Source organism: Notolepis coatsorum, assembly GCF_963971535.1.
Source record: "Notolepis coatsorum genome assembly, chromosome: 2".
Taxonomy (NCBI): domain Eukaryota; kingdom Metazoa; phylum Chordata; class Actinopteri; order Aulopiformes; family Paralepididae; genus Notolepis; species Notolepis coatsorum.
Genome location: NC_140166.1, coordinates 209727578 through 209748034, shown reverse-complemented (window position 1 = coordinate 209748034; position 20457 = coordinate 209727578). Strand labels below are relative to the sequence as shown.

Below are 20457 nucleotides of genomic sequence, written 5' to 3'. Positions count from 1 at the left end.
TGATATTTTTGACGTTGGCTGGCCTTAAGGCCCCACCACCCGACACCATTTTGGACAGAAAAGCAGCCAATTGAGCAATGTTATTGGTTGCTGCTAAATTCCGCCCTGCGGCGATATAAGCTTCATCAGCTCGCCCTCCAGCGTCGGCTTCTGGGTGGGATACCGTTCAACCATGCCGGGGCAAATGACCGATGCTACCTGCTTCTCCAAGCACGGCACACCTGTCCTGAGCCCCGTCGTCATGTGTGTCATGAAGACCACATTCATCCAAATATCCCGCCCCCCGCGTCAATACATCACCCGGTCGACACAGAGGAGTATTACCCATGCCAGTACCAATGGCTGCTAGCGCAGGCCCTACCTGTGCACAACTTAGCTCGACTGCTAACCGTCGCTCGACGTCCCTCGGTCCGCTGTCACGAGACGAGGAAAACCCAGGACAGGACCGCTGCGCTGTTAGGATGTGCCGAGAAGGTTCTGGGGGCTGGTGAACTTCTGGCAAATTCCCAACATTGTGTAATTTCTCCTTACGCTTCATAACAACCAGTTCACAAAGTGCACTGCTACTTCCGCGTTTTGGAAACAAAATGAGGAAGGGTGAGCGTGACCATTTCCGGCGTCATATAGGGAGACGCATGGGAGTGGCGTGGTCACGTGCAAGTGGGTGCATTTGTTTGTTTCGCGTGCACGCTAGGTGCGTGGAGAGAAGAGGTTATCTCAGTATGGCAGAGCGAGACGCGATAGCTAGTAATGAGATATAACTAGTCTTGATCCAAACTAGAACTAGTCTTGATCCCAACTAGAACTAGTCTTGATCCCAACTATAACTAGTCTTGATCCAAACTAGAACTAGTCTTGATCCCAACTAGAACTAGTCTTGATCCCAACTATAACTAGTCTTGATCCAAACTAGAACTAGTCTTGATCCAAACTAGAACTAGTCTTGATCCAAACTAGAACTAGTCTTGATCCAAACTAGAACTCGCCTTGGTTTCAACTAAGCGGCAATGTTTACTTTACTGTGTTCTGGACATAATACCACATGTTGACATCAAAAATCAGTAGCCAATTCTGAGCACATAATGATTACATTTTAGTGGGCGAAACCAAATCATGTCATGCCATCGTTTGTGTTTCTAGAAACGGATGTACTTCCGCCTGCGCAGCAGAGAGACGGGCTGTGTGATGTCTCTGACGGGGGAGCTGGAGGACATCAAGCTGATGAGGATCCAGGCCGTGGAGGAGAGCGGAGGAGTAGAGCAGGTCTGGCTCTACCAGGGTGGACTGCTCACCTGCAAGGTAACCAGCTATACATGAGTGTTGATGGTTCAGTTCTACCAGGGTGGACTGCTCACCTGCAAGGTACCCAGCTACACATGAGTGTTGATGGTTCAGTTCTACCAGGGTGGACTGCTCACCTGCAAGGTACCCAGCTACACATGAGTGTTGATGGTTCAGTTCTACCAGGGTGGACTGCTCACCTGCAAGGTACCCAGCTACACATGAGTGTTGATGGTTCAGTTCAACCACAGTTCAGTTGGATCAACTCTAACAGTGGAAACACACTGCCAGTGGAAGCGCGCCAGGAACAGTAGCCACCTTTTGGGACCCTTGACTGTTCAGACCAGTCTTGTTAACATATTAGCCTGTTCATACCAGCCTTGTTAAAATATTAGCCTGTTCAGACCAGTCTTGTTAACATATTAGCCTGTTCATACCAGCCTTGTTGTTCAGTCCATCCTCATTCATTCCACAAGCATCACCACCAGATCACAAGCATTAGCACCAGATCACAAGCATTACCACCAGATCACAAGCATTAGCACCAGATCACAAGCATTAGCACCAGATCACAAGCATTAGCACCAGATCACAAGCATTAGCACCAGATCACAAGCATTACCACCAGATCACAAGCATTAGCACCAGATCACAAGCATTGGCACCAGATCACAAGCATTTCAGCACCAACTTTCACAAGAAACGGACAGTTAAGAAGGCCTCTCAAATAGTTGAGGACAACACACACACCCTTCACACCCATTACAAACTAATGCCCTCAGGCCACCGATACAGAGCTTCGACCCCCCAAAGGACGTTGGACTACTTACTAACAATAGACTCCCCTTCCACCTGATGGACACATATCATCTGTATTATTATTATTATTATTTATTATTTATATACATATAGAGTTGCTCCATATGGATTTTAATATATCATGCTTTTAAGTATCGTTTTAATGTATTTGAATTTTTTTTTATAGTGGTGTTTTTATTACTGTGGTCTTAATGTAGTTGCTGTTTTTTATAATGGTGAGTGTCTATGTATTGTGACTGTATGTTTGTCTTTTAACCACTGCACAAATGAAGTTCCGAAAGGAAAATAAGTTTGAAGTTGAAGTTGAAGTTCCTTATGCACCATTATACACCTTAATTCCCTCATTAAGGGAGTCATTTTTCCCTGTCAAACTTAACTCTTATTTAAACATGAGAACATCTATAATCACCATTAACATTACATCTCTCTCTCTGCAGCTGGTGGAGGACTGTGTGCTGGAGCCCATCGGCAGTGTGGTGATGGCAGGGACCAGGCTGTGTGTGTCTCTGGCGCAAGGCACCGACAACCAGCTGTGGAACATCTCGCCGGATGGCCTGGTGCGCTACCACCTCAAACCTGACCTGGTCCTGGAGGTCAAAGGTCAGATACACTTGTGTCGCTTTGCTCCGTCGCTTTCAGTCACAGTGACCCCTACACTCTGACCTCTTCTACACACTGCTGGGAACAGTGACCCCTACACTCTGACCTCTTCTACACACTGCTGGGAACAGTGACCCCTACACTCTGACCTCTTCTACACACTGCTGGGAACAGTGACCCCTACACTCTGACCTCTGACCCCACACTGCTGGGAACAGAACGACAGCTTCTTACCGACAGTAACCTTCCGCACTGACTGTCCGAGCATGGAAGAGACCTGTGCTTCTTATAGGGGACCCTAATAAACGGATCCACTGCACTGATCCCTAATAAACGGATCCACTGCACTGATCCCTAATAAACGGATCCACTGCACTGATCTCTAATAAACTGATCCACTGCACTGATCCCTAATAAACGGATCCACTGCACTGATCTCTAATAAACTGGTTGTCACAGGTCACAGGTCACAGGAAGGGGCAATAGGAGACTGGAAGCGTTTGTGGCCAAAATGATTTCTGAACTGGAAGCGTTTGTAAGACTAAATGCTTTCTGAACTGGCTCCAAATCTTCATTGTGTTTTTGACCACTGAGTTTAAACTAAGATTCAGAGGTAAAGGTAGTTGTGAACTCATCAAACTGATCAGCGTTAAGAGACTGTTTTGATTAAGTTAATTCCATATCCACCTGCTCCCTGCTGATATTACAGGACCAATAGTAATGAATACAATTAGGAATACCCATAGGGATACCCATACCACCCATGTCTTTAGCTTTTTTTGGATAAAAATAGGTACGTTTTGAAAAATATAAAGAAATATCAGAAATGAATAATCAAATAAGGCCAACTAATGATAAAGGGGACAGTATTTATTGTCCTTGAGACAGACGCACAGTTGAGATCTTTAAGAGGTACATTTAGCCACACAGAGTTGGCTTTAACTGAAGGTTACACAGGCATACATGTGCAGTAATAAGGAAGGAGAAACTGATTTTGTGCTCTTTGTTTCTCAGGTGGTCAACAGTATGACAAGAACCAGGTGATCCTCAACACACTTGATGAGAGGAAGCAGAACCAAAGATGGTCCCTGGAGATTCTGTAATGGGATGCGGGCCTCAGTGCTCAGTGACGCAGCTTTTGGCTCTCTGTGACGCAGCGGTTCTGTCAGGAGACTGAGCTCTGTGGTGCAGCGGTTCTGTCAGGAGACTGAGTTCTGTGATGCAGCATTTCTGTCAGGGGACTGAGTTATGTGACGCAGCAGTTCTGTCAGGAGACTGAGCTCTGTGGTGCAGCAGTTCTGTCAGGGGAGGGACTGAGCTCTATGGTGCAGCAGTTCTGTCAGGGGACCGAGCTCTGTGGCGCAGCAGTTCTTTCAGGGGACTGAGCTCTGTGACGCAGCAGTTCTGTCAGGGGAGGGACTGAGCTCTGTGACGCAGCAGTTCTGTCAGGGGACCGAGCTCTGTGACGCAGCTCCATCGTGGGACTCTACTTCTACAATGCGCTCCTAGTGAGCTCTGTAATGTGGTATTTTGGCTCACTGTCGTTAACGTTGCTCAGCGTTTGAAACAGTGGTTGGAATTATGTAAAGTTTAAAAGCCAAGGAACACTCCACCAAAGAAATGTATCTAATTTATTATGCGCATACTATCACACATATCCTGAAACTATAAACTGGCTTGTACCAATTAATTTGGTTTGAGAGTTAGCGAGTTAACATGTGTGATGTCATTATGATTTATATTATTCCAGGAAGTAATGCATATAAATGAAAAATATCATGGCCATAGTGAATGATTGACAGTTCTTAAAATGTATATGCAAAGTCTTTGGCATGTGTAATATCATGATGACATCTCAACTCTTTAACTCAATAACTCTCAAGCCAAATTAATTTGGACTAGAAGGCTTATCGTTTTGGGATGTGTCTGATTATAAGCATACAGTATTATCAGCTTTTATTCATGGAGTGTTCCTTTAATGCAGAATGAATGTGAAGATATAAGCTTCTCTTCTTCTGTTATTCTGGTCTATTTGAACAGTTATTTAGATCCAGGCTTTTCTTCTTCTGTTATTCTGGTCTATTTGAACAGTTATTTAGATCCAGGCTTTTCTTCTTCTGTTATTCTGGTCTATTCAACAGACTTCTCTTCTTCTGTTATTCTGGTCTATTCAACAGTGATTAAGATCCAGGCTTTTCTTCTTCTGTTATTCTGGTCTATTTGAACAGTTATTTAGATCCAGGCTTTTCTTCTTCTGTTATTCTGGTCTATTCAACAGACTTCTCTTCTTCTGTTATTCTCGTCTATTTAAAGTCTTCTTCTGTTATTCTGGTTATTATGTAACAGTGATTTAGAATATAATTTAAAAGTGCACTATGTAGCTAGTTGTTTACTTCCAGAAGATCAAACCAAAGAACAGCAGCTTTGTATATATACCCAGGTCTGGCTGAATGTCTTAAATTTGGTCAGGCTCAAGTTAGAAAAATAATGGGTCTCATTCACCAACGGACTTAAGAAAAAAGTTAAGGAAAATATTTCTCCTAGCTCCACTTAAGACATTTTCGGGCCGATTTTGGGATTCACGAACAGTCCCTTCTCAGGGATTCCCTCTTAACTAAGAGCAGGATTTAGGAGCGCTGAAGAGCAGTCCTAAGTCGGACAGACTGGCCGTGTTCGTAAGGGCTTTATTTGGGAGGAATCATGGTGATTGCATTCACAACGACTCTACAGACATCCTTGGAATTAAATAATCATAATAATAATAAATACGACAATATTTGTATGATAAGAAATTACGTTTTGCATTTACAGTCATGCCTCAACGATGCATCGTGATGTCCGAAAATAAATAATAGCACTACACAAACACTGCAAATGACGGTGAATAAATAACTAAATAAATCAGATAAATATTGTTATTATTTATTGTTGGTTTTATAAACATTGGACATTGCTTATTGTATACATTGTAAGAGCCACTGGATAAACATTCCACTGCTCATCTTGCCCGGACAACAGACGTGCTGTCCAAGTCCGACAGCAGGGATGTAGGATGAATAAACATGATGACTTACTTGATTTTGTCACTATTAGATACAGTTTACAATTTCTCAAGAACTAAACATCACTTCAGTAATACTCAAACAAGGGTGTCAGAGAATAAGCGTGGCACCGCTGGTGTACTGTATGCAGCGCATAGAGTATCTGCAATCTAATAAAACAAATCATTACGCACGTAGACTATACAGTATGCGTGCGCGCATGTGTGTGTTGTGCGCTGAGGCAGGTGGCCAGGAGCACGAAATAAGATGGTATAAATATGCAATATTAATACAGTCTATTCCCCTATATCTATAGTGTGCTGTATGATGACAATACATTTGAATCGAATCTAATTTTGATCAGTCGCAAATCGCTTCCGCGCTACTTGTTGAATAAGGGGATGCAATGCTGACCCTTGTTTTGCACACGGCCCTCGCATTATAATGCGTGTGTGTATGCAAATCGGGTCTACGAGAACGCGCTCCCCAGTGACGTACGATCATTCAGGAGTCCGCAGCTGCGATCATTTGGCAAGTTAAGACAACCTCTCCATGTGTTGATGAATCCGGTGGTAACGGTCCTAGGCTTTCTCTTATGAACTTCCAAGGAGGTTGTCCTAAGAGAAAACGTAAGACAATGTTGGTGAAAGAGGTCCATTGTTATTAGCTGTTTATCATTAGAAAATTATTAGCAATTTCGGTCTTTAATCTGGCTTGGTTTTGGAGAACATTTCTTTATGGTTAGGGTCAGGCTTAAAACGTCAGTCCCAGCTCTTCACACTATTTTTTAACCCAGCCCTGTGTTGATGCTGCGTCTGTATGGTACTCTAGTATTGATTCAACAGGTGTAACACACTACACACTAAAGATCCTGTTGAGTTAATGTGGCTTGATAAACAGGTGTAACACACTAAAGATCCTGTTGAGTTAATGTGGCTTGATAAACAGGTGTAACACACTAAAGATCCTGTTGAATTAATGTGGCTTGATAAACAGGTGTAACACACTAAAGATCCCGTTGAGTTAATGTAGCTTGATAAACAGGTGTAACACACTAAAGATCCTGTTGAGTTAATGTAGCTTGATAAACAGGTGTAACACTCCAAAGAGGCCTTTTCTTTCTTTTCTTTTTTTGAGAGAAAGGTACATGGTGTTTGTAATTACTTGTTTGTAAAGTTTTGTAAAGTTATAATATTGTACATTCACGTGTGGATCCTGGTGAGGGGTGTTCCAATCATGTCTGTCTGTCCATATCAGTGTATCTGTGTATCCATATCAGCTATAACTCATACGGTTCTGATCAGAGTTTGATGAAACATGGCACATAGGCTGACTGTAGGCCCAGGACCCGAATATTTTCCAAATTGCTCAATGGCAAGTTTTTTATTTTTATTCATTTCCATCATTGCCCATTGAAATCAATAATGAGGGTAAACATTCCTCTAGACTCCTGTAATCAGTTCTCTGACAACACTTCACAACATGCCAATGCCTCGTGTTGTAGGTGAAACACCTACAGTGTGCATCAGGGAATAAATATCAGGCAAATCTCTTGGTTACATGGATATTGTGCTGTCACAACAGTTTCATGTGTGTAGTTACATGGACATTGTGCTGTCACAACAGTTTCATGTGTGTAGTTACATGGACATTGTGCCGTCACAACAGTTGCATGTGTGTAGTTACATGGACATTGTGCCGTCACAACAGTTGTTGCATGTGTGTAGTTACATGGACATTGTGCCGTCACAACAGTTTCATGTTTGTAGGTTAAGTATTTAATGCCCAATTGTAATCTTGTCTTCCTTTACAAGTGAAATACAACTACTTGTGCTGATTTAAGATACCATTCATGGTCGTAGGAGTAGAATTGGAAGTGGTGCATCATCAAGTGCACCGCTGTGGTTCATAAACGTCCCAGTGCTTCAGTGAGAGTGCCGAGTGGGCGGTGACAGCAGTCCAACAGTTGAGGTCAATTCTAGTGGGGTGTCTTTCTCCATGGCAGGAATGAAATATAACCCTGTCCTATACAGGTTTTCATAGCAGGTGTATATACTGTTGCTGACGTTACCCAGACGGGAGGCTTTGCTCTGTAGGCGTCTCTCCGACTGCTCTTCTAGTTTACAGCATGGAGCTGCACAAAAGCATCAAGTGTGTAGATTTACGATCAGATCCATTTCAACATAGCACTGCAATAACGGTGCTTACTGTACCAATGTGTCTTCAATAGAATGTAAATAATGTGAATGTTGAAGAGAACGCTGTTACATTTGAAAACAATAAACGGTTGGTTGTCTTTTATGCTTTCTTAACAACCTCATTTACACAACATATAATCACTTCTGGAAGAAATACATCATGTCTTCTGCAAGTAATATATAATCACTTCGTGTCCATTTCATCCAGTACATAAAGTATACACATGTGTAATATCATTACCAGTAGCTGCCACCTGCATATGGGGGCATATAATGTTTCTGTTAACACTTTCACTACCACACTACCAAATGATTAACCCTTTCACTGCAACAATACATAAGGTTAACCATTTCACTACCACACTACAGATGGTTAACCATCTGTAGTGTGGTAGTGAAAGGTTAACTTTCTGTAGTGTGGTAGTGAAAGGTTAACCTTATGTAGTGTGGTAGTGAAATGGTTAAACTCCTGTTAGCTAGTGTCTCAGTGGCTCGTATTTGTGTATCTTTATATAACCAGGGAAGGTCGACTGTCACACAACACATTCAACAAATGTTTTACTCATCAAATCAAATGACAATGGTTTTGGTAAGAACAGCGCTCTCATTTCAGTCATTTGAACCCATAATCAAGATTGTGTCACATAAGTACATGTTTAAATAGAGTTCTGAACCCCAACCCACTCAGCCTGGGCATTTCCAGCACAAGTCTGAACATGATTTATGAACTCGAAAAGGACATATGGTATGCGCTGCACCCATATGTTTTTAACGGCTTCATTTGGGAGAAATCGTTAGTGATTGCGTTCACGTCGATTCTACAGACATCCTCAGAATTAAATAAATATCATAAAACTGTTTTATTTGAAAATAAATTAAGCCGGTGTGTTTAGTTCAGCGTAGCTTTAGGACCTGGGGAGGCTGAGCGGCTAGGGAGGCTGATGGGCGCTTGCTGCAGGAGAAGCAGGGACAGATTTGTTTGCGCTGGCTCTCCATTGCCGCAACGGAAGGGAGATGGTGGAATCATAGCAGAATTCTTCTTTTGGCCATCTGTTTATCAATGACCTGAACATGATCAATGGGTATATCCTGCATGAATTGAAAGCAGCATAAGATCAGAGAGCCTTTTTTCCCCACATCGGTTTCTGAGCTGGGTTTTGATCAGCTTCAGTTCATCATTCTTCAGTGATCGGCTGCGATCACCACAGTATGTTTTCAACAATGGGATTGGGAATGAGTATTTTAAACGTTTCATCATTGTCAACTATTTATTTTGTCTTTTACTTTCAAATACAGTTAATCTAACTTACTCTAACCTAAAGGATACATTGGGGGAAAATAGGTACAGTGCAGATTGAGAAACATCTAAATGTTAGCTAGATATTAGCCTATCAGCCCCTAGCAAAAACAAAAAAAAAATTAGCTAATGGCCATATAATATGTTTTGAATATAAGCAGGGTTTAACTATTTGGCAACACCCCTAGACTGTCATCATCAAGCCTGCCCTAGTAAGCTGCATCACATTTTATCCACTCATTAATTAAGTTATCCTCTTAAGCTGCATGTGGGCCCTTTTTAGGACGATTTGCCCACCGGCACTTTGGCGACCACTAGTGGCTCGGGTGTGCATATTTTGTAATACTATATATATATATATATCAAATTGAAGGCGTGTTTGTTGCTGAAAATCCGTTCAGCGGTTCTCGAGTTACATGCCGGTATTTGAGGCTTGTGCAAAGTACACGGTATTGTGCAAAATACCACTCCCGACTCTTGGGGCTCTAGTTCCGTCAATCATTTGGCGATCCCGAAAATGATTGTGGAGGGTTGTAGCCAATGAGTGTGGCTTTCCAATGATCTGGGGATGTATGAATCAGGGATCTAGGTAAAAAATGTACGAGCGAAAACAGGAAGAGAAAAACAGCTGAATGAATTGAAGTCTATGAGAAAACTGAGTTTTTCTTTTGTACACAGTTTACCAAAATCACTCCTAATCACTCATTTCTGAATGGATCTTTATGAAATTTGGACATGTACTACATGAGGCTTCAGGATATGGATATCTGGAGTTTTTTAAGCCATACCACCTTCTGGGGAAATACTACCTCTGGACTACTAACTACTACAGAAGAACTTGAGTAACAAGTTTTTCTACAACTCAAGTTCAGACCTATGTTACTCTATTTCATTAGCACTAAAGGTGAATTTTCTTTCTGGAATCAGACACTTCAGAATGTCATCTTTCAAAAGAGACGAGGCTCATGCATGTGCTATAAGTATAAAGTATGTTGTTTTGGTTTGCAAATTTCTTCTTGCTATGTTTTCCCATGTGAAGGGCAGCCAATAGGGCACTTTAGCATGACGTTTTTCAACCGTGGGGGCACATGGTCAAATTTAGACCATTGGAATTTGGAAGGGCACCAATAGGGCGCACCCTCTAATTTTATCCACTCAAAGGGGCACTTTTGCGTGATGTTTTTCAACTGTGGGGGCACATGGTCAAGTTTAACCATTGGAGGGGCACCAATAGGGCACACCCTCTAATTTCCGCCACTCAATACGGCACTTTAGCGTGACGTTTTTCAACTGTCGGGGTGAAAATATTTATTCCAATCTACATCTTTTCTTTTCCATTCCCCAGTTCACCCTCATGCCCTCTTTCAGCCCTGCATGAAATCCCCTGCAGGCCCCCGCACTCCATGAACATTATGCATACAGTTTTCGTGTGTGTTTTGCACACATCACACACTCTACTAATACGCTTATCAATTTGATGGAGCACTGTTTTAGTATACATTCTATTTAGTCTTATCATTATAGTCATTGGGTCTCATTCTCCATCGGATTTATGACAAAAAATTTGCTCCTAGGGCCATTTGAGACATATTAGGGCCGGTTGTGGGATTCCCCAACCGTCCCTAAGATTGGATTCGGCCGTGACTGAGAGCAGGATTTATGAGCGCTGAGGAGCACACTTAACTTGACAGTCTACTGTGCTCCGTGTTCTTAATGGCTTTATTTGGGAGGAATCATAATGATTCCTTCATGTCAACCATACAGGCCTCCTTGGAATTAATTAATTAATCATAATTAAAATAAATATGACAATATTTGTACGATAAGAAATTACGCATTTGATGTCGGAAAAATAAATAATATGGATTCATCTGATCACAGGGCAGCTGGATTAACCATATCTGAACCAGCTAAGGCTTTACATACTCTGCTCGATAGGAGTTCACTTCAGCTGTAATGACCGCTCCTGAAATATCTAAATATGTATAAATCACTGGCATTGGGCTTTCCCCCAGATCTTAATATTGATAATTGAAATCAGAATGAATGGCTTCTCGTTTACCTGGGCACACAATCAAATATTTGTTCACATGTATATGCGTTAGTATCAGCATATTTAAACAAGGTTTCTGAAACACAAGTGAGAGGTGGTGACTAGTGGTCTCCACTCCTAGAGCAGACAATATTGATGGTTGACTCTTTGTCAACTGCAATACATTTGATTTCTAAAGATTGAAAATGTGCTGTATCGTTTTAAATCAAGAAGTTTCTTCCATTCAATCACATAATACAATCTTCTCTATGGCAGTTGTGTCCTGCGTGTCTTTCCATCTAAGTGGAACTACAAGATTAGTACTACCTATATATTCAAGGACTGCTCAATGATGAGACTAAAATGAATATAACTGTATAAACAGAACGTGAAAAATATATTGTAACAATATAATAGATTTACTGTAAAGATCAAGAGATATATCTTGAATGCATAAACATGTTACTTCAGAGTTACTTTGAGAGGATTATGTGCTCCACACAGCATTATTAATCTATATATGCAGAGACATGTCATCATTGTAAATAGATCACATAAACATAACACTGCCTTCATGGCACAATCTTGATGTAACCACGATTCCTTTGATGGATGGATTACAAACACAATACAATACGTTCTCTTGGGCATTTCCTGGTTGTTAATCAAGTTGAAAATAGTGGAGCTAAAGCCTTGTCTGGTTCAACAAAGGAAATAAATGATGAAATAATGTTGCAGGTGGTCATAAGAAGATTTGGAAATCTGTGTTTTAATAGAGGCCTTGCACTGAATGTTTGTGTAGTTCTTTGTCTTCCAACATGGCTGCCTGTAACATCGCGTTCTACACAATTTTAGGGTTTGACACTTTGAATGAATATACTGGAATATATTTGTGCTTCTTTAAGTCTTGAGATTGTCTGAACAAGATACAAGATACCTTTATTGCCACACAACCAGGTTGGTGGTATTTGTGTTCGGTACAGAGTGTATTGAAGCTCTGGATATACAGTACATAAAACAGGAACATGGATACATTTACCCCCTTCCCAGCAATAAATACATAATACAGCACAACATGACACAATAAATACATAAATACAGCACATGACACGGCACAACATAACACATGGAAGAGACTAGTCCATCTGGTCAGGAGCTTGGTTAGTGTAAGGGGGAGAGGGGGGCCAAGAGAGTTCAGGGTCCGAATAGCTGTTGGGAAGAAGCTGTCCTTGAAGTGGGTGGTTTTTGCAAGGATGGACTTGAAGCGCCTACCTGAGGGCAGGGGCTGAAACAGGGGGTGTGTTGAGTGTGAGCGGTCCTTTGCAATTTTTCTGGCACAGGCAGTTGTGCGGGAGGTGAAGATGGGAGTCCAGGGAGGGAAGGTCACAACCTATAATTTTAGAGGCCTGGTTGATGATGCGCTGACGTTTGTGAATGTTTTTGTGCAGAACCGTACCAGACTATGATTGATGAGGTGAGTATGTTTTGAATGATGGCAGTATAAAATCGGACCAGCAGGTGGCGTTTGACCTTGCCTGAGGAAGTACAGACGCTGCTGGGCCTTTTTCGTGATGGAGGTGGACATGCTGGTCACAGTGGTAAGGCTTCTCTCCTGTATGAATGTGCTGGTGTGTCTTTAAATTGAATGACGAATGAAATGTTTCCCCCATGTGTTTCCTGTCTTTAAGGCTTCTCTCCTGTATGAATGCGCTGGTGTATCTGTAAGTGGCCATATGTACTGAAGCTCTTCTCACACTGGTCACAGTGGTAGGGCTTCTCTCCTGTATGAATGCACTGGTGTATCTTTAAGTGGTCAGATGTACTGAAGCTCTTCTCACACTGGTCAGTGGTAAGGCTTCTCTCCTGTATGAATGCACTGGTGTTTCTTTAAAGGGGAACTATTTTACTAATTCTTTTACTATTTGGGCAATTTTACACAATTCCTGTGAGTTTATGGAACACATCTGTAAGGTTTTTTTCAAAAAAAAAATCATTGTTTTGTATTTTTAATCAAGTACTCAAAAACATTTCTTTACTCCTTTTTCTACCTCAAAATTTTAAGCTGTTTTGAGGCTGGGCTCCGCCCATACTCGGAATGCGATTTGAGTGACAGCGAGAGAGAGAGAGAGAGAGAGAGAGAGAGAGACAGAGAGAGAGAGACAGAGAGAGAGAGAGAGAGAGAGAGAGAGAGAGAGAGAGAGAGAGAGAGAGAGAGAGAGAGAGAGAGAGAGAGAGAGACATTGACGCGCAGGGGCCAAGCGGTCTCTCTTAATGAGTAATACAGGTGGCTGGCAGTTGGCTACAAGCATAGATGGGGCGGGCGTTATTATGCAGATGAGAAACCTCTGACGTCACATATACGCTAAATTTCAGATGACTCACTTGAGTGAGGGACAATATTGTGAGATGAGAATTGGAAGAATGCGCCAAATTGAGCATTAGAGACAGATCATATTAATATAAGTCCACATAGCTAGAAAATAATGCTAAACACTGGAAAAGGCCATTTATAAGATAGTTCCCCTTTAAGCCATCATATCTATGGACGCTCTTCTCACACTGGTCACAGTTATAAGGCTTCTCTCCTGTATGAATGTGCTGGTGACTCTTTAACTGTCCTAATCGACTGAAGCTCTTCTCACAATGGTCACAGTGGTAGGGCTTCTCTCCTGTATGAATAAGCTGGTGTTTCTTTAATTCTCCAGAAGTACTGAAGCGCGTTCCACATTGGTCACAGTAGTAAGGCTTCTCTCCTGTATGAATGCGCTGGTGTATTAGAATAGTGGCCTTTCTGGTGAAGCACTTTCCACACTGGTCACAGCAGTGGGGCCTTGACTCATTCATATCTCTGCTTGTTGTTGGGGAGCAATGCAGCAATTGTACCTGGAGAAGAGAGAAGTACACCAATGAAGAGTTCAGATTTTGTGTGTGTTTTGCATTCATTCAGTTAGTATTTCTCATGTTCTAAAACAGTTTTATGCTCCAGATTTTGTTGTTGATGTGATTTAAAAGTGAATCTCCTCAACTGGCCAACATTAAAAGAATACAGAGATAAACCCCAACAGGCCGACGGCATTTAGTAGTAGTAGTAGTAGTTTATTGTCACGTATAAAGTACAGGTACATTACAGTGTGATGCTTGGTTCATATACATACAGCTCATTATAGTAATATTCCACAAATATTACAGTTGGTAGTAATAATGGCACACATAAATTCACACCAACATGCAGATTTGTACATGCAGGACTAAGTCTTGAGACAGAAGTATGTGTATCACCGCTGCCATGTTACCGGAGCATTTCGAGTCAAATCAAAACAAAGCTGTTATTTTTTCTTGTTGGTGTTTTTTTTTTTTTTTATCACACTTTGAATGTTTAAGAACATGTTTACTATAAAAGTTATAGTATCTTATTATAAAGGTAATATTACTTTGTATAAAGTCATGCTGTTCTGAGACGTTGTCTCACCGCTGTCCTTCTTGCGGTGGGGAGGAGTTAGATTTACATTTGAATGAAGGCTTGGGTGGGCTTGTTTACAATTGGAATTGGCATGATGGATGCACAAACTAGCAGCTACACTTAATAAGTTATCTGCATCAGGAACAGCAATTGATGCATCGGATCTAATGAACGAGTACATATTGGACTTCAATGTCTCTGCACCGGATAGTTCTTCCGATGACGAATGTTTTTTTTTTATTTCTTTTTTTATTATCTTTTTCCTCCTTCTTTTTTCAGTTTTTCTCCCATCCCAATGTTAGTCGTTATGCCAATTCCCAATACCCTTCCTGGTCGTTGCGCACTATACCCCCTACCGTTGGTCCGGGAAGGCAGAGACATGCTTCCTCCGACACATGTGTACCCAGCCCACCGCTTCTTTTCACCTGGCAGCGCGGACTCTCACTGGGAGAGTGTAACGTGTGGAAGGTCACACTACCTCTCTTAGATCCTTCCCTTGCTGTGCAGGCGCCCCGACCGAACTGTAGGAGTCACTGTTTACAACGACCAGGACCCACCCTCGCCGGGTTTCCCACCCTCTAACACTGCCAATCGTGCTAGTATGGACTGTCGGCCAACCCGGAAGCACGACAGCTGGATTCGATCCCACTGTCTCTGTGGTGGTGGACAGACGCTTAGTCCGATGCACCACCCGGCAGCCCTGACGAATGTTTTTTGATCCACAGCTGTTCTCAAGTGGATTTCGATAAACTGGATACACTTTCCATCGGGTTTAATGAACGTGTCAATGACTCTGCTTTGGAGGGTCTGTCTTTATGCGTCTTTATGGGTACGTGTATTTAGAATGTTTGTGTAAAGTAGCGGTCAAATAACGTTACTGTCACCGAATTTAAACCCCATCATAACCTCTTACAATTCCGTGTCTAGATTTGATAAAACTACATAAAACTAGTTTCTGCCGACCGCAAGTCCAACCATGTCACATTTTTCTGTTTATATCTCGCACACACAAGACTTTTCAAAAGCTATCTTGTGTTATTACTAAGGCTGTCAATCGATTAAAATATTGAATATGATTAATCGTGGCGGCCGGGTGGCGCAGTGCGCAAGGCGCTCGCCACCAACGCAGGATATACTGGTATCGAGTTAACTATGATTGTCCATAGTTAACTCGCGATTAATCGCAAATTAATCACATATTTTGTATCTGTTCTAAATCTACCTTAAACGGATCTTTTTCAAGTTTTAATACTCTTATCAAATTGAGTCAACAAATGCTTGCTTTATGCAGCCATTTAACACAAAAGGATGACCCTCATGCATTGCAAATTTGCATCAAATTCAAAACAGAGTGATGCACAAAATAACTTAAAAGAAAATAATAATTTAAAACAATGAATAAAGTGTGCATGAAATAATAGGGGAAAGAAAAAGTTAGGAACTTGTTACATTCACCCACACAAGGGCTGAGTACTCACACCCCCCCTCTCTCTCACTCTCCCAGCTTTTTCTCTTGCCCCTTCCTCATTTTTTTTTTATTAAAGCGTTAAAAAGAATAGTGGCGTTAAAAGAATTGTGCGTTAATATTGCGTTAACTTTGACAGCCTTAGTTATTACGAGCCCTGTTTTAAGTGAAATGCCTCATTAATACTGAAGAAGCCAAAGCGATGCATATTGGGGGGTAGTAGGCCTCTTCTGTGAAAAGGAAAAATGAGAACAGTGCAGTTGTATCTGAGAAAGCTAACAACACACTATACGTGGCTGGCTTGAGAGATGGACTGAGTAACTTTAGCTAGCTAGCTACATTAACGTTAGCTATAGCTAGCTAGCCACAGCCATGTAAGTTGTAAGTTGCCATGTAAGACCTTGTCCTGCTTGTCTTATAAGATGACTAAAATAAAGATTACTATACGGTTCTAAAAAAAAGTGTGCATTGCATATCAGGTTGTAGATATACTATATAAAATTGAAATAACAAAATGGTGATGTGCAATGTGCAAATTTTAGCAGTGTGTAAAATGCAATGGGCAATCGTTTATCTACAGCAACAGTGTTTCTCAAGTGTAGTCGGGTGGGGGGGGGATTATGGGGCGTCAATGGACTGTTGACGAGTCTGATGGCTTGGGGGACCATTGCCAAGTAGCTTGGTGAGAAGGAGTCAACTGTTGGTGCGATAATTTGAAAATGGAAGAAACACCAATTGACCATCAATCTCCCTCGGTCTGGGCTTCCAATGCCATCATGCTTGTACCTCCTGGTACACAGGTGTTACCAAGGCCCTGAAAAACAAACTCCAGACATCCCAAAATAAACTGGTTAGACTATAACTTTCACTCCATCCCTCCCAGGACTCACATTCTCCCTCTCCACTCCGCCAGCATCAAAACCTACTTGTTCTCCCAAGAATATAATATAACCACCCTCCACCTCCCTTTCCCCTTCCCTACTTTCATCTCCGTCACCTGCCCCTCGGTTTCCCTTACTTACTTCCCCGATTTCTCCCCTACTGGCTTCTGTATTTGTTGATTGTTAGTTACTCGTGGTTTTATGTTCTTGTGTATTCATACTGTTGCTTTTTTCCCTGTGGTTCTTTGTTTTGCCTATTGTCAGCGTCTTTGAAAAGCGCTATACAAATAACATGTATTATTATTATTAATTAAATGGCTGAGTGGAGGAAAGAGTTAAAGAAATTAAACTGTAATCCATAAGATTATGCACAGCGCTGTCCCTAAATATCTTCAAACTTGCTTTGTCAAGGTCAGTGATATGCAGAATTACTCCACCAGAGGGAGCTCCTACAACATTGTTCCCATCAAATTCAAGAGCTGTATGGCAAAAAATAAAATAAAATAAATGTATACTCACTGCTCTATTGTGGAACAGACTCCGCCGGACGCGTGTAACTGTTCCGCAACAGTAAGTGACTTCCGGGGTAGGCCTGATTGGCCCCGACAGGCACGTGACGCGCAACTTTCTCTGCCGCGCGGCACGCTCCGCGGAGCCGAGCGGCAGAGCTTACGGAATTACGTAACCGTCCAAATACGCCATGACTCTCATTCAGCGCTATAGCTCACCTGGCAGAGCAGCGGTCCTGCGATCCTGCGGTCCGTTGTTGGTGAGTTCGAATCCCATCAAATCTTTTTTTTTTAACGTGATTTTTTTTTTAACGTGTATTCTTTCGCCGGTTTGATTGATTGATTGAAAACTTTATTAACAGATTGCAGAATGGGTACAATACAGTACAGCTCAATACACACAATTGTTAAGGGGATGCAGACCAGAGAAAGACTTTCGTCTTGTTTACACCAGGGTCCCCCATTTTCAATTCATCAGGACATATATGACATACATGACATACAGATAGTCAGTACTGCTACATCTATACATTTATGACATACCAGATTTGCAAATACAGTACTGTTTGTGATACAGAAGGAGTCAAGAAAAGGGAGTATATACATTTGACGTAGAAACTGTACATTGGAGGAGGTTGGGTGGGGGGGGTTGGGTACACTGGGATATTGACAACCATACTGGGTAATTTACATTGGAGGTGGGTGGGGGGGGCACATTGTATAAACAAGCAAAACTGTACATTGAGGGGGGGGGGGACTCTGTACAAACAAACAAAATTGTACATTGGACTATTGACAAGACCATACTAGGTAAATGACTGTACATTGGAGGGGGTTGGGTTAGGATATTTACAGGGGCCAGTGTTGCATTGCAGTCTCCCGTAGGTGTCTCTTGAGAGAGGTTTTGAAAGTGGGTAGTGATCCACATTCCTTTACAGCTTTGGGTAGGGCGTTCCACATTGATGTGGCATAATTGCGAAACGTGTTTAGTCCCTTATTTGAGCCGAATCTGGGTTTAACATGATTTGTGGAGCTCCCTCTGGTGTTGTGATCGTGGTATTCACTGACCTTTGGGAAGTATTTTGCCATGTACATGGGTACCTTGGTCGTGTAGTGTATCTTGTAGACCAGGCCCATTGCAAGTTGCTGTACTCTGTCATCTACTCTAAGCCATCCTAGGTTGTCAAAGTGGGCAGGGGTGAGGTGGGTTCTAGGAGTAAGGTCAAGCAGTAGTCTGACCAGTTTGTTTTGAGATGTTTGTAATTTTGTTTTTAGCGCCTTTGAGGTGCTTTGGTACCATGAGGTGCAAGCATAGTCGTAGTACCCCTGAATGAGTGCTCCTGCCAGAGTCTTCAGGGTATTCTTGTTTACCAGAGAGGAGATCCGGTACAAGAATCGAGTTCGTTGGTTGACTTTTTTTATTACATTGGATGCCATTTTGTCACAGGAGAGATTAGCCTCTAGGATGGAACCCAGGTAGGTAATTTCATCTTTCCTTGTGACAATATTGTCACCCACTGTAACTGAGAAGCCGTCGGTCTTGCTGAGTTTGTTATTTGAACCGAAGAGAATGGACTCTGTTTTGCCCATGTGTAATGATAGTTTGTTATCAGCGAGCCATATGCAGATTCTGCCTAGTTCAGAGCTGAGGGTTTTTTCAACCTGTAACTTGTTCTTGTCAGAGACCAGCAGGGCTGAGTCGTCCGCAAACAGGAACAAGTTGCAGTCACAAGCTGACGACATGTCATTTGCATAAATTAGGAACAGTAGCGGTCCTAGTATGCTTCCTTGTGGAACACCACAGCTCACTGTGAGAGGGGGGGATAGGGTACCGTTTACCTCCACCATCTGTTCCCTGCCCTCAAGGTAGGATTGCATCCAGCTCACTGATAGACTATCAAAACCAATTGCTTTTAGCTTGTCAATCAGAATGGAGTGATTGACCGTGTCAAAGGCCTTTTGTAGGTCCAGCATGACCATGCCGCAGTATTTGCCTGCGTCCACCTCTTGTTTGATGTGGTCATTCAAATAGAGAAGGCATGTGTCAGTGGAGTGGGATGTTCTGAAGCCAGATTGGAATTCGTAGATTAGATTTTTTTCCGCTAGGTACTTTTCGACCTGTTCGTAGACTATTTTTTCCATGACTTTCGAGATGGAGGTGAGAATAGAAACAGGGCGGTAGTTGCCTGGGTCTAATTTGCTGCCCTTTTTGTGCAGAGGGGTCACCCTCGCAATTTTGAAGGTTAAGGTTAGGCATGGTTAAGGTTAAGGTTAAGGTTAGGCATTGTTTCGGAGTTGGTTAAGGTTAGAACGGTTAAGTTTAGGCGCTGTTAAGGAGCTGGTTAAGGTTAGAGTTTGTCTTAGAGAATGGCAATATTCTTTCTATGGTTAAGGTTAGGCATGGTTAAGGTTAAGGTTAAGGTTAGGCATTGTTTCGGAGTTGGTTAAGGTTAGAACGGTTAAGTTTAGGCGCTGTTAAGGAGCTGGTTAAGGTTAGAGTTTGTGTTAGAGAATGGCAATAGACAGCCTATTTCCGCGCGACAGCTCTCAGCAGCCTCGTTGCGCGTCCTGAGTTTGCCGCGTCACGTGCCTGTCGGGGCCAATCAGGCCTACCCCGGAAGTCACTTACTGTTGCGGAACAGGTACACGCCCCCCGCACGGACAGCCTGAAGATGGTTGACACCTTATGGAAATTCAAGTCCACCTTAAAAAACTGGCTTATGGATAAAAATACCGCAGGGTAATACCTATGTATCTTTAGTTTATTTTAGACAGTTATTATGGTTTTGAAGTAGGCCTACTTAAAATAATAATAACAACTTTATTTGTATAGCACTTTTCATACAGAAATTGCAGTTCAAAGTGGTTTAAAAA

The 20457-nt window shown here is 42.2% G+C and overlaps 1 protein-coding gene across 1 annotated transcript in view; it reads left to right on the top strand.

The window, feature by feature from the left end:
• Positions 1-8022, top strand: part of LOC311224166 (beta/gamma crystallin domain-containing protein 1-like) — a 43753-nt gene extending 35731 nt beyond the window's left edge. Inside the window, exons 17-19 of the mRNA XM_084309037.1 lie at positions 1141-1299; positions 2538-2700; positions 3715-8022. Of these exons, the coding sequence (XP_084165163.1) occupies positions 1141-1299; positions 2538-2700; positions 3715-3803 (411 nt within the window). The 3' untranslated portion in view covers positions 3804-8022. The remainder of the gene's footprint in view (positions 1-1140; positions 1300-2537; positions 2701-3714) is intronic.
• Positions 8023-20457: the final 12435 nt, after the last annotated feature.